Source organism: Pogona vitticeps, chromosome 5 (genome assembly GCF_051106095.1).
Source record: "Pogona vitticeps strain Pit_001003342236 chromosome 5, PviZW2.1, whole genome shotgun sequence".
NCBI lineage: Eukaryota > Metazoa > Chordata > Lepidosauria > Squamata > Agamidae > Pogona > Pogona vitticeps.
In genome coordinates, this window is record NC_135787.1 from 174,291,815 (window position 1) to 174,306,836 (window position 15,022).

At 41.5% G+C, this 15,022-nt stretch overlaps 1 protein-coding gene across 3 annotated transcripts in view; it reads right to left on the reverse strand.

Moving 5' to 3' along the window:
• BRAF (B-Raf proto-oncogene, serine/threonine kinase) overlaps window positions 1-12,847 on the reverse strand; it is an 81,240-nt gene extending 68,393 nt beyond the window's left edge. The window contains exons 1-2 of one of the 3 annotated variants that reach the window (XM_072999954.2): window positions 12,407-12,847; window positions 4,782-4,883 (exon numbers count right to left, since the gene is read on the reverse strand). In XM_072999954.2, coding sequence (XP_072856055.1) covers window positions 4,782-4,883; window positions 12,407-12,553 — 249 coding nt within the window. In that variant the 5' untranslated portion in view covers window positions 12,554-12,847. Of the gene's footprint in view, window positions 1-4,781; window positions 4,884-7,656; window positions 12,129-12,406 lie in introns of those variants that run through there. The other 2 variants (XM_072999955.2, XM_072999956.2) reach the window with 2 other exon arrangements.
• Between the last annotated feature and the right edge of the window lie 2,175 nt (window positions 12,848-15,022).

Below are 15,022 nucleotides of genomic sequence, written 5' to 3' on the forward strand. Positions count from 1 at the left end.
CTTCTCCTATAATCTGCTTCCTCCTTTTTTACGCAGTCTCTTTGCCATTTTCTCGTCCATGGATCCTGCATCCATATCCACTCCCAACCTGCCGGCAATTCCCCTCCTCCCCCTTTTATATCCACAAACCCCGCCTCCACCTCTACCCGGGGTTTTCATTCCTGTCCCGCCAATACTTTCCTGCTTTCTCCAACCATCAGCTTTCATAATTCTCTCTCCATAGGCACAGGGTCTGTTTCTGTAGCCTCTGACTTTTGGGAATGGGAGAAGTCTGTACCCCTTTCACTATAGAGAGGGGGCGAGATGGCACTCCAGCGAGAACAGCTGGTTTCTCACTTCCAGTCTCACACACGGTTAAATATTTTCCGCAGTATTCGGAAAATAAAATCATACGAGACTGTTTCTGTGGGCCAACAGATTTGCTATCAGCCAGTAAAAGCAATTTCCACCTCCTTCAGTTCCCTCCCTCTGGAGTGACGAGCCTGGAACCTGGACTATGTCACCAACTGTCAAGAACCAGAAAAGAGTGCCATAAACATTTAAGGGACATATGTCTATGGCAGTCTTTTCCAGTCCCTGGCCACTGATCATTAAGGCAACTCGATGACATAATCAGAATACAGGTGTGACAGTCACAAGAAGTTGTTGTAATCATATTCTGATTTAAGAAGAAAATGAAACAATCATTCATAGGAGTAGAACATTCGAAAGTATGAGAATATGAAAGCAACATCTCTGAGGCCATGTAGAAAAAAGTGGTACACTTCAATAAAGTAACCAAACCATCAAAGTGAGCCTAGAAAGAGTTTTTTAACTTGTTTTCTAAGAGATAAAGAGAAATGTGTGTAAGTATTGCTTGAGTGGGTGAAACAACATTTAAAAGCTACATATGACATTTCCAGCAGCTTAGATCATAGTCTGGCAAATATGACAGGTGACTAGATAAACGAAGGGCCCTTTCTATCATTCTGCAACCTGATGTTGCAATGGCTTGAGTCAGATAACCCTTCAAACCATGATCTGAACGAACACGAATGAGGCATATGTTCTCTGTACCCTCTCCCACAGAAACTGTTTCCTCTTCAGCTATTAAAGATCAATTAAAGTTTACAGCAACAGCCACATCAGCAAATGTTTCGCGGGGGGGGGGGGGAGAGAACTAGACACCAATGGCTTAGACAGCAGGTGTTAACAAGAGCTGGAAAATTCAGGTGGCATAGGGAACTACGACCTGTGCTAAATAACACACAGAGAAGAGAGAAACCACATACTGTATGAAAAGGAAGGAGGGAACATACAATGCTTTCCCAGTCCTCCCAACCATGATCTGGAAGGTTGCCTGGATTAAGTATCTGTAACATTAGCCTCCCCATTTTTTTTCCTCTTCTGGAAACTAGTTCTCACATGAGATTTGTCCCTTGAAGGCTGTAGAGTAAGAACAATTACATATTATTTTTTTATTTGCATCAGAGCAATGCACAATTTTAAATGATGAATGTATATGAAATATTGGTAAATTAAAAATAAATTAAAATGTTAAGATAATTAGACTGTTTGGCCAGAAGCGGGCTACTTCAATACCATTATTGCCAGACCTTTTGTACATATGGCAGGGCATAAATTGCATGCCCATAAGTGCAGGACTGAATTTCTCCACAATCACAGTAAATTTGCCCTGTATCCAAGTAGCCCCATTTAACCTTATTAAATTTCATCTCCCTACTTCACTTCAAAGTCTATTAAGTGACTTCCATGTGGTCCTGCTAGAGTCATGTTCTGGTGGGATATATTCTTGAGAATTCATCCATTTGGCAAGATGTGTTGTTTTTGTTCTCTTATGGTTTAATATTGAGAGCCCGAGATGTGTGCAGAAAACTTTTCTTCAATTTTAGCTTCTGTCGGGGGGGGGGGTGTCCATGAAGTGGATGTGTTTGGTGCTGTATTACTTTATTTAGTTCATTACAGTATTTGCTTGCACCTCTTGGCATACATTTGGAGGGGAAATGCCAGCCAAACAGACTTTTTCAATGAGGTTAGGTTTCAGGCAGCCAATAGTAAACCTGCATGATTCATTAAGAGCTACATCCACTTGTTCGGCATGTGCTGATTTATACCATATGCACTAGCATATTCTGCTATGGAGTGGCATGGGGACAAAGCTGTTGTTCTTATTGTCTGTGACTGTGCACCCCATTCTGGCCCAGCGAGTTTCCTAAGTATGTTATTTCTGGCAGTGTTCGAGAATAGAGCAATGTTCTGTTTGGTACAGTGGACCCTTGACTTACAGACGGCTTGACTTACAGACTTTTTGAGTTACAGATTTCTCTGGCCGTAAAATTTAGGTTTGACTTGCAGACTGAGATTTGACTTACAGACCAGAAAAAAACCAAAATGGAACAAAAACGGCCTGTTACGGGATTAATCGGTTTTCAATGCACTGTACGTCAATGGAGACTTGACTTACAGACTTTTTGACTTGAGAACCGCCTTCCAATACGGATTAAGTTCTCAAGTCAAGACCCCACTGTATTTAGATAAAAAATTTTGTAGGTCAAGGTTTTGGGGTAGGGCAATGTTCCAAAATCTTGCCTTCCTGGCTAACTTAGAGCTTCCTCTCTGCTTCTTTGTTCTTTAAAGGCCTTGGTTTCAGCTGGTTGCTTAGTAATATAAGGAAAGATCTTCCGATGCAGAGGTTAGCTGCTGCTCAGTGGCCTTAAAAGTTTCCCTCTGCCCTGTCAAGGTAAGATCATCAGCCTAGATGAAACTCCTGGGGTAAGGGAATGTTGTCTCTCTGTGTTCCTTTAATTTCTCCAGTGAATGGGCCTCTCTTGAAATTCAACAGAGAATTTTCAGTAGTAGAAGTAGAACAGTGACCATTTCTGTCAGTCCATGATCTTCAGTAAGGAGGCAGAACTTTCTGTACAGCAGTTGATGGTGGACAGTATCATATGCTGCTGTAAGTTAACAAATGCTGCTCCAGTTATTTTATCTTCTATATGGTGGGTTAGACTTATGCAAGCTCTTGCCAGGTCTAAAGACTGTGTGTTCTAAATGAGAAGATGCTCAGTTTTAGGGGCTAGATGGTTTAACATCATTCATTCAGACACTTAGTATAAGTGGCATTGTAGGGAGATTGGTAAATATTATTTTAGTCTTTTGCCATATTTTTGGAATTGGTTTGCTCATCCAGCAGTTGTTAGTTGAAAAAGCCACTCCTTTGTGTTTTGTCCAAAATATTAAATTTGCTCAATTTGGGTATCATCAAATCACATGCTTTGCCATTCTTGTGTCTTCTTACAGCTTCCTCTCGTTCCACCAATATGAAGGTAATAGAAAGTTCATTGTACTCACTCTGAATATCCCTTTGATACTTTATTTTTATTTTGTGTTGGTTGGTCTTCCTTGCCAGGAGCAAATGGTATGCTTTTTGTTTGGGGGTTATATCTGCATGCAGTGTCCTTCTGTTTGGATTGCTGTTCAGTATTTTCAGTAACCTCCAAGCTTTCCAGCTACTCTTGCCATGTCAAGCTCTGTTATAGTGTCTATCTAAGAAATGCTTTTTGTTTCTGCGAAAGTCAAGATCAAATTTCTCCCAGCATTTACTTTATTTTCGCTAAAAGGATTTTCTTTGAAGTGTGAAATATAATCTAACTACTAGGTATGTGTTGCTGGATTGAGACCTGGATGCTGTTGTTCCAGCACCCACTTGGAATGGAGATCATTTCAAAATGGAAGTTACAAAATGATCATAGTTCTCTAGCTGAGGGGTAATCTGAAGCACAGTTGCAACCTAGCATTGTTAAAAACTTCTCCCAGTTGGCTTTTTTAAAATTATAGCTCCTATGGCATGATAGATTGAGGTTGGATGGTTGAATAGGTCTTACATAGAATGGAGCTGTTCTGAGTGTTTGTCTTTACAAATCCTATTCTAATTAACATTACTACTGTGAGTTCTTACTGCTTCTGGTAAACTGATCTTTAAGGACTTCATAGATACTGTCCACACAGTGCTGCTTGCTTGCTTACTACAGATACAGGATTGTCTTTTGGATATTTAAAGAAATTATGTCACCTTTCATCTCACTTGTTTAAAGGAGACAATTAGATTTGTCAAGCATGACTACAACTTCACAAAGCTAGACCAACTACTTCTGACCAGATTGCACCTTTACATCAGTGTTCTTCAGGTTCCTCCTGGAATTTAATGTTTGCATCTCCAAGATACCATCCAAAATATTCTCATAATAAAACTTACTATTGCTTATATCATATGATATATTGTATGCTCTGATTTTAAGATGCAAACACACAATCTCAACTCATGTGCATTATGAAATATTATAAATTAACTCGAGATATTGTTTAGTAATCTTAACCAAATAGCACATTATTAGAGATGAGGGTATTTGTATACAAATATCCTCGCACAGGTGGATATTCGTATACGCTGCTGCAGCTGGCTCAGTGCTCCCTTCCAATCGCTTCAGAGCTTGCGGTCAACTAGCCGCTCATCAGCCTGGCAGGGAGACTCATCTTCCCTCCTTCTGCCAAACACGGCTAGTCGACCGCAAGCTCTGAAGCAATTGGAAGGGTGTGTGGAGCCGGCTGCAGCAGCAGACGTGTGAGTGGACGGTCTGGCCCCAGGGGGCCAGACCCTCGTTATGTCGACCTGTGCGGGGGTATTCATATTCGAATACAAATATGAATACCCCCATCTCTACACATTATTTTATGTTCACACAAGACATGCAACATATTATCCATCTAAAGACAACACTTACCTCCAAGTATATAGATGGTGGGTTATGCTCTCCCCCAAATTTATCCAACAGAGCCTCTATGTGTTCTTGTGTTAATTTAATCATCTGTTTGATATTCCACACCTAAAAATAAACATGGATATACACTTCAATACAACTGAATCCAGCAAATGAGTATAAGAAGTGGAGTGAGGGCTATGCACACATTCCATAGAACATGCTACAGCCAGTACCCTACTGGTAGTCCCAATTAAGACTTATTGGCTGAAATACTGTTGCTTTATTATCCAAGTAGAAGGCAAAAAGTGCTACCATTCTGTTGTTTCTAGACAGCAATCAACAAACCACCAGCAAGACTTGTGGGGCTCTATGTGCATGCTCTTGATGCATGCTCAAGAATCCAGCAGAGTCTCATTAAGTGCCATCCATACGCAAGTGAATGCTACACATTTCCCCTTCTGCCTGCATAATGAAGCAACAGAATCTGAGCCACTGAGTCAACTGAATGGTAAGTAAACACTTCGTAAATCTACAAAGTCAGTGGGTGTGCACTAGTTTGTAGTACCAAGAGAATACTGGTTTACATAAATGTCTGGTGGCAAACTGTCCACTGCTGATTGCTAGAATTATCAATGAGTAAGCCATTTGCCTGAACTGTAAGAAATAGTCTTAAATTGTTTCTATGACAGAGTTTTACATACCCATCCGAGCCAACGTGACTCTTACTCTGATATAAAACATGATGCTTTTATAGAAGACATGAAGGAAGAACTGTAGCAATTAGTCAAAGGACAATATTTAAGAAGTTATATACTGTACCTCCTCTTGTAATTAAGGAACTACAGCACATTTAATGTTCAGTTCAGGCTATCACCTCAGAAACATAGCCTTTCTAATGGTTGGCTCTTTTTGCAGAAGGCACAGTGGGGAATCAAACTCTGGCTCCACAGCTAGATACCTAAACCACTAAAGGTGGCAAGACTACTCATCCACTATAAAGAATCAGATTCTAAAATCTGATGGATCAAGATCTAAAATCAGACTCATAATTAATCTGAACCTCCTGAGCAAAGTGTACTAGATAATGAGTAATTCATATTGTAGTCAGCATTCAGACCGGTATCATGTACCCTTTTCGTGAAACAGAATTATTCACATTGCTACAATCAGTTTTTCCTGAGTAAAAATTCTCCAGTACCTACCAATACTTTGAAAAAAGTTCCTTGTGTTTTCTTTTTTTCTTTTTTGTAAGGCCATGTCAGTCATTTGTATTTTATATCCCATCACATGAATTATGTGAACTATGGCTAGGATTACATGTTTATGCTATCAAAAATCCTCTTTTTGTGGAGGAACAGCACAGGTACACACACTTCTACCATGCATCTAACATAACTCCTGAAATCCTATTGTGGAATCCATTCACAGTCTATGCAAAGATGGCTGCAGCCTAGGTAAACATATGAAAAGGTTCCAGGCTTGAGCAGCAATACCTGACAAGCCCTTATTGTAAAGTTACTTGAGCAGACTGTGACAAAAAGATGTCACAAAAAGACCTTGATGCTATGCATATTACTCAATTGTATTAACATATACTGTAATGCATGACCTGTATCAGTTTGAAGAACTCAGTTCATCTAAGAGGGAAAAAAAGCATTTAAAATCTACTGAACAAAATTAAGTCAGATTTCTGATTGTTCCCGCTAATATTGCACACAGACTGTGAGTTCTGGCAGTAAAGATTTGAAATTGGAGGCACTGAGAAATGAGAGAAAGCCGTGGTCGCCAAGAACTTTCAACAGGAGTAACTGTGCCACATTACGTACAGTACTTGTAGAACTTGCTCCCTAATGGTCTGGCTAGTGCCTACACAATTACCTTTCAGGCCCTATGTACAGACTTCTTTATTGTATAACTTTTAAAATCATGGATCTGTCTCCCCTGGTCTGTTTTTCACGTAGTCTCCAATCCACAGTTTAATTCTATATTTCTGTTGCTGTTTCAAGGTCCTGCTACACGAGACGACGATTCCATATTGAATAGTAAGTAGTGTAGTACAACTCAACCCAACCAACTCTGCCCCCACTTATTCCAGCATGAGTTTGCCTCAATCCACAACTGGGAAACTAGTTATTTTGTTTTGTTTCATTTCGTAATTGGTCAGATGATTCACAACAGTTTAGCATGTTTCAGGCACAGCATCACTGAAAGATCTTAATCTTAATATGCAATTAGACCTTTTTTTCTGTTACCCTTATTCTGATAAGTTCTTAATTGGAAGCTGGTACTGTATATAGAAATATTTAAAAATAGACAACAAACACTTCGAATAGCTTGAGAAATAGATTGCAATCAATTATACTGTTACAATAATAGAATCAATGCTCCGGAAAATTATCTTCATATACAACTCTAACTTCTATATTTTGCATTAGCTGAAATTTTTAAACACTTGCTTATAGCCCCTTACAGAAGATGTGCATGACTAGGGTTCCTTCAGAATGAGGAGGCACTGTTTGGCACAGGAGCATAAGCTGCATCAAGGCACTCCTGTGCTGTCACCTACTTATCCAAGACCACTTGATTTTTCAATGGGATAAAACTCCCTTCCCCAAATACTGTGCATGAAACCTCTTTCCTGGATCAGCAATTCTGATCAACAGCTGTTCTTTCTTGTCTGGATAAAGTTCAAATCCATTATTACTCCTTTAGCTTCAAAATAAGTATTCTGTAAATAATGCCAATTTCTGTGCAATGGATGATGCTTAATTCAAGCAAAGAATGGGTTACAAAAACTGCAAATAATTCTTTCAGACTTGGAAAAAGAGACCACATGAGGATGTTGTTGTTACTGTGCAACCATTTTGTAGTTTTCTTTTCCCTTCTAAGAGATTACCTTATCAGGCAGCTACTATTCTTAGGGGGCATATACGATACAGATTTCCTTTCCCTTTCTCCCCTTGCTGGACCAAACCTCCCAAAATAGAGAAGATGACCTATCAGACAATGAAAGTGATTACAGATGTTTGTCTCTTTATATTGCTGAAAATTAAAATGTTGAATGAGTAAATTAATTTGTTAGCTGATTTCTATTGTGATTCACTGTATTATTTTTATTTGACAAAACTGTTTCAAACCTAGACAAAATCAAATTATATTTTATTTTAGAAGCAAAGTAAGACTTGAATTGTTCATTAAGTTCTATCCATTTTAACAGCAATACTGGCTTATCTGTTGTAAAAAAAGAAACATCCTAATAGTCAAGTGCATCATTACGCCACTACACACTTTCAATAATGCAAAGAAAAATTAAAGAACAGTGTCTCCCCGCAGCTTGTCTGTTGTGTTAATTACAAAACAGTCACCTTGTATTCTTTCCAGAAAGAATCCTTCACTGTCTTTCAAGCTGAGCTGGCAAACTACGTCATTTTCAATTGGCAACACTGTTAACACTGCTCAGACATTCTTCAGGCTGTGACAACTGCACAGAATTCTGTCTAGTAGACATCTTGGCAGCACACTTAGAAGCTGCCTCTTAAACCCTAATAATTCATTTCTAGTTGTGCTCTTTCAGAGGCATCAGAAGTGACCACAACTTGCACAACTTATAACTTATGAAATCAACATGTAGCTTGCTGGCCCCATACAGCAGCCTATCAGGGGCTTGTCTGGACTATTGATTTTGCTGTTTACTGAGGCTACAGTGGTGGTTACTAACCAGTTGGTGTCCCTTCCAAGACAACATCACAGGACATCAAGGGAAAGGGGAAAAAAAGATAGCATTTTCAAAAATTGTGCATGTGTAAAGAAAAAACAGGACTGAACTCTGATCCCCCCTTCTAAATTTAGAATGCCTTGATTTGTTTTCAAACAATGATAGTTCAGATTTCAAAGAAGTGTTGCGGAGTAGTAATTTCAGGGGATACTTAGGATTGAAAAAGTTGCTTATAAAAAAAGAGCATAGGGTCAAGAATACTGGTCAAAATCCTGTTGTTTAGCATAGAAAATCACACAATAGAATCTGGTGAATAAATTCCTCTGTAAGTTCTGTTGATTGAAATAGGACTACTCTAATTGGAATTTACTACCCCCATTGATTCAGTGGACCTTGTGATTTACCACACTAAGCAACAGGATTTTAGTCACTGTGTTACAAAAATGGAACTGTCAATATTCCATATGGCCACAGATAGCTAGTGAATTTAGCCTTGTGCTTTATTAGTTAAGCAGGCCTGATGCAAGATGCACATGAAAATGATTTTATAGCTCTTAACTAACGCATCATATTTAAATTATACATTTCACATCGACCAGTGCTAGACACCCTATTATTAAGCAAATACTGTATCACAAACATTAACATAATCTTAAATTGCACAGAGAAAGGAAAATAAACTGGAAACGAATGTGTGACAAAAATTAAGGCACTGCATTCCCATTCACTTTCCACACAATCCACCCACAACTTCAAAATAAAAGGCTAGCTAAACTTTCTTAAAGGACCTATGCTCTTGAGAGTCCCCTGGACTGCAAGGAGAACAAACCTATCCATTCTAAAGGAAATCAACCCTGAGTGCTCACTGGAAGGATAGATCCTGAAGCTGAGGCTCCAATACTTTGGCCATCTCATGAGAAGAGAAGACTCCCTGGAAAAGACCCTGTTAGGACAGTGTGAAGGCAGGAGGAGAAGGGGATGACAGAGGATGAGATGGTTGGACAGTGTCATTGAAGCTACCAACATGAATTTGACCCAACTCAGGGAGGCCGTGGAAGACAGGTGGGCCTCGCGTGCTCTGGTCCATGGAATCACGAAGAGTCGGACACGACTAAACGACAGCAACAAACTTTCTTAAAAGGCTGAATGAGGAAAAAACTGTTGCTTTTCAACTCAATGATCCTTAATTGTGAGATTCACAAGAATAAAAATGTTGGATGATGCTAGACTTCAACAGACACATAAAAAGTTACTAGTTATTTGCTAACAACTAAGTGTGCAAGACTAAGGAAAGCAACAACAAAAAATAAAAGCACAAACCATTAATCCTTGTTCAAAGGACAGAAGTACTTATTTTATTTTATACATATTATTTTATGTATATATTATTTTATATGGAGTAATGAATACTGAATGTGACACTGAAAAACTAGAACAATTGACTTGTTTCCCCCAAAGATGTTCGTAACTCACCCAAACAGAGTTTAATCTGTTCACTGTACTTTGTGACCAAATATCAATATCAGAAGATTATGAACAGAGTAGAGAAAGTAGAATATTATCAGAAAATATTACATCTAAGAATTACCCAAAGAAATTGATATTGCTTAGGTCCAGGAGAAATCAAAGCACATGTGCCCAAAGCATAGTTTAAGTAGCTCATCCACAGATTAGTTGGCCTGGCTTTTAAAAGCTTCATTTGCCAGCTGATAATGTAATTCACCAAATCACATCTTTCTGCCATACATTGTTATATTTGAAAGAATGTTAGCACGGAGTTTTCTAGTTTTAATTATGTGTAAATAAAAATACAAGGTACAAAATAACCCTTCTAAAAGATGATCAAAAGTGTAATTGCTGAATCACATTTAGAAAACCAATCACAAATTGCAAAAAAAAAAAAAGTGGCTGAAAGTGACGGCTCTGCACCTGATGCAGTTGTGCTCATTACCTATACAGATTTTTAAAGAATTGACAAATTCATAATAGTACTACATAATCATCCTTGATACTCATAGGCAGCATACTTCTGTTTCCCCCAACATCTGAGCAATAAATGGGTCCTATTTACAAAAAGCCCAGCCATATAAACTATCAGACAAAATTATCACATTAGGATGCCCCTTGGTCTGATCTAGCTATATATGCTTATGCAGAATGTCTTCTCTTGAAAAAAATGGTAGAACACCTGATGGTTGGCATGAATACACAGTACAGTATTTGTCAAGTATTTGCCTTCTATACGCATAATTTAAAGCACTATGTAATATATTTACTTCTGAAGAATCAAGCATCTGTGATTTCAGCCCAGGCAGCCGTCTTATACCAAGAGAGACTGTTGTTTCATCTAGGTTAGTACGGTATAGTACACTGATAATCAGTAGCTGAATAAGGTTTCAATTTTTTAAAAAAACATACCAATATTTAAGGTTGCTGCTTTTCTTTATTTAAGCAACAAGTGTACAGATATAAGAGTCAAAGAGAAACAAATTATTCATGCACACTCTAGTATTCATCCTTTATTTCTTGCAAATCATATACTGCATGTAACACATCAACTATAATGTCCCTTCCCAGAGGGTTTGGAATACAACAAAAAACAAACAGTGCTTTGAACATGGAAATGTACAGAGTACCTAAGCAAAAAAAAAAGTACTAAAGAAAAATACAGCAAGCCACATTTGCATGTATCTCCTAATCATGTGCCTCTAACAAATATATTCCTCCTCCATTCTGGCCTCTGTATGCTATTTTAGGACTATGCACTTTTGGAAGATAGTCACATGAATAAGGTCTTGAAACTTTGCTTTAAGATGGCATCATGACTGAGCAATGGGTTTTTTCTATCTTCATGTCTGCATCAGGTGATAAGATTTCTCTGTCACCTCCTCACTCAATAAGCACTCAAATACCAAGAGCCTGGGAAAACCCATGGGGATACCCCAGTTGTGCCAAGGAGCACATGTGATCACCTTTGTTTGTAACAATATTGTTGCAATTTACGAATTGCTTTTAATATCTTTGGATCAGAAGGGGAGCAATCCAGCTTGGCAAATTAGTTCACTCACAATGCAGGCATCTAACCACCCCCCCATTCCAGACACAGACAACTATATTGAAATAAATAGAGGTGCCTTGCACTCGAATTCTCACAGTTTTTCAGAACCATACAAATAGGACCAAGGAGAATCCTTAGTGTAATTGTGGGGAGAACAAGGGAATGGATGGAGTGTTGTTCCAGTTCCGTTAACCCTTGGCAGTCAACTGCTGCTCCAAATATACAAGGGAAGAAGGGAAACCTCTAAGGGGGAGCACTTTGGTGGAAAAATGGGATGGGAAGCAGGTGGGGTGGAAAGATTTTGACTCACTGGGGAGAATTCCAGCTCTAACAACCTCTCTCCCTCCGAGGCTTGCCAGTGTAACGATGTTGGTATGTACCAAAAATACACCAGTACCTAACCATGCACACCAGCAAACGCTTCTTCACCTGCACCCGATGTGCTGCAGACCAAGCCTTCCCCAAAGGCAGGCGAACAGGGGAGGACCGTCACTACCCTGACTCCAATCCCTTTCCCACCACCACCATCATTATTGTTATCATCATCACCACCACCACCCCCGACTGACATTTTATCTCTGCTCGCCCCCTTCAGAAAGGCGGCTCGGGCCCCCTGCCTACCTGTCTGGCATCCTCTCCCCGGCACTTCGCTGAGCCAAGCCCCCCCCCCCCGGTTGCCAATTCTCGGCCTAACCCTTTCCCGACGCCCTCCCGAGGAGCAGCCTCGCTGTCCCGGGCCAAGCGGGAGGACAGGGAAGAAGGCAACGGGGAGCGCCTCGTGATGCCAGGCCAGCCGGTCGCCTCGCCAACGCCAAGCCCCCCCGCTTTCCCCTCCCGCTGGCCCACCGCACACGCTCCGTCCGCCACCCTCACCTCCTCAGGGATGGCGGAGTCTCCTCCCGCGCCGCCGCCGCTGCCTCCCGCGTAGCAGGCCCCGGGCGGCGGCGGCGGCTCGGGCTCCATGTCCCCGTTGAAGAGCGAGGCCCCCTCGCCGCTGCCGCCGCTGCTCAGCGCCGCCATCTTGGACCAAAGCGTTGAGGAGGGGACCAGGAGGGGGAAGGAGGAGGAGGAGAAGGAGCGAGATGGGGAGGGGGAGCCGTGTCGCCCTTGACGACCCGGCCGCCCCCAACCGCGACCCGTAGCGGAGGAAGAGGGCGGGGCGAGGGGAGAAGAAAGACGAGGCAGAAGAGCCACCAAATACCACTACTAGAGCCTTCAGGCCACCAGCGGCGGCCGACGTCACACCCCGAGCGTGACGTCACCCAGAATCGCCACGTTGCCAGGGCGCATGCGCGGGGAACGTCACCGGGAAACACCCTGACATCATCACGCGACTCCCCTTTCTTTTACGTCACCTAGGGAACCCGGAGGGCGCGGAATTGTCTTGCCACGCCCCCTTCGGCCCTAGTCCTCCTCCTCCTCCTCCCAACTATGTTGTGTTTTGTATAGGATTTTTTTTTACCCGATCAGGTTTTGCTACTGTCATTATCTATTGATTTACTATTACAGTATATGCTGTTTTCAAAGGAGGGCTAGTTTAATGTTGTTCAGCAAGGATGCTCTGCTTTAAGAGTAACTAAAGCTACGATCGTAAGAATTATAGCAAACAAATTAAACAAAAGCTAAGCTACCTGACGAATTAAAATAGAGCTTAAAGGAGAGGTATGTTTCTTTCATACCCTGAAACGAGACTACGTACTTTGCATACTAGGAGAAGGTACAGCTTGCCCACAGAGCCCTGTTAATGGATCCAAAACAGGGCTTCTGAAATACTAAATGGCTGGCTATAAAGGTCAGAGAATTCAGTACTGAAGCCGGAGGTTGGGAATTCAGTTCCATACTGCCTTGTAGAAGAGCCAGCTTGTGTGGCCTCCAGCAAGCTGCATAGTCCCAGGGCGCCCCCGGATGAAGGCCCTTATAAACTACTTTTGAGTACTCTGTACTTAGAAAATCCTGAGATGATTTGCACTAAGTCAGAATTGACTTGAGGGTATTAGTATTGGTTGTTGTGGGTTTTTCGGGCTCTTTGGCCGTGTTCTGAAGGTTGTTCTTCCTAACGTTTCGCCAGTCTCTGTGGCCGGCATCTTCAGAGGACAGCACTCTGTCCTCTGCCCACCACAAAAATACAACAAATGTTATGGTCAGCAAAGGACAGAAGGGACTCCACAGTCCATTCCAACAGCTCCAGGATCTCCTTCTTTACCTTCAGGGCCGGGCAGCAGTCCTCCCGCCCATACACAGATTAGGAAAGTCCTTCAATAGTCCACATATGTCCTCCTGCTCAGGTTCTTTCTCTGTCTGGACCGCTTGGTCCTACTTTCCCTTCTCTGGCCCATCCGTTATATCAAAAACGTGTGCGCTTTCCCCCTCTTTTAACACCTCCTCCCAGACAATCAAGTCTCGCTCCTCCCCCTTGTCATCCGCCAAACACACCTCTAATGCTGCTTTCCTCTCTATCTTCTGCTCTGCTTCTACTAACACACCCTCGATACAGCCGCGTTCTTCCTCTATGGTAGGTATCTCGGAGGACAGAACATTGGCAGCTCCTTGCTCACAGCAAGGCAGAAAACTAGGGCCTTTTCATAATAGCATCCTTGTTATGAAGGAGTTACCTTAGAGAGATTTTGTCTGGCACCAACCCAGTTGCTTTTTCAACACCAGGTGAGCACTATTCTCGTCATGCAGGCTTTTAAAATAAATCACACATTCTGTGCCTCTCAGTTTGGGATGTGTCGGCTCAGGTTCTAAATTTTGCTTTGCTGTTTTGTTTTATGTTTCTTTTCTTTGCTTACATTTATATTGTTTTTAAACAGTTTTTTTATTTCATGGTTTATATAAAGGAAATCCCCTTGTATTTATACTCTCTCCCTTGTTTGCATTAAAAAGTACACACTAGAGATGCTGTTCCAAGTCCTCCATATAGAGCACGTTACCCTAGTCTCTCGAGACTGAAGGATGCCTAATCTAGTCTATAACTAAACAGGATATGTGTTCATCATATGTATCATCATGCTTATACAGTACCTTTCTTTTCCACTGGATTTGGAATCACCGTCATGTATGTATGCATCTTTCAGTCTCAAGCGCTCGAGAGACTATGGTAACATGCTCTGAATAGAGGTCTTGGAACAACATCTAGTGTGGCTGAGAAGGCCAACTTGAGAGTGACAATCCCTTCCATACTGAAGACAAATACAATCTGTCCCCTGTCCAGCTCCCTGATTTTGCTGGTTTCGGGACTGCCCCTTGGCCTCGGCCTGCTGGACAAGGGTCTCTTCAAATTGGGAGAGGCCGTGATGCAACACCTGCCTCCAGGCTGAATGCTCAGATGTCACGGTTTCCCATCTGTTGAAGTCCATTCCTAAGGCCTTCAGATCCTGCTTACAAATATCCTTGTATCGCAGCCGTGGTCTCCCTCTGGGGCGATTTCCCTGCACTAATTCTCCATACAGGAGATCTTTTGGAATCCGACCATCAGCCATTCTCACG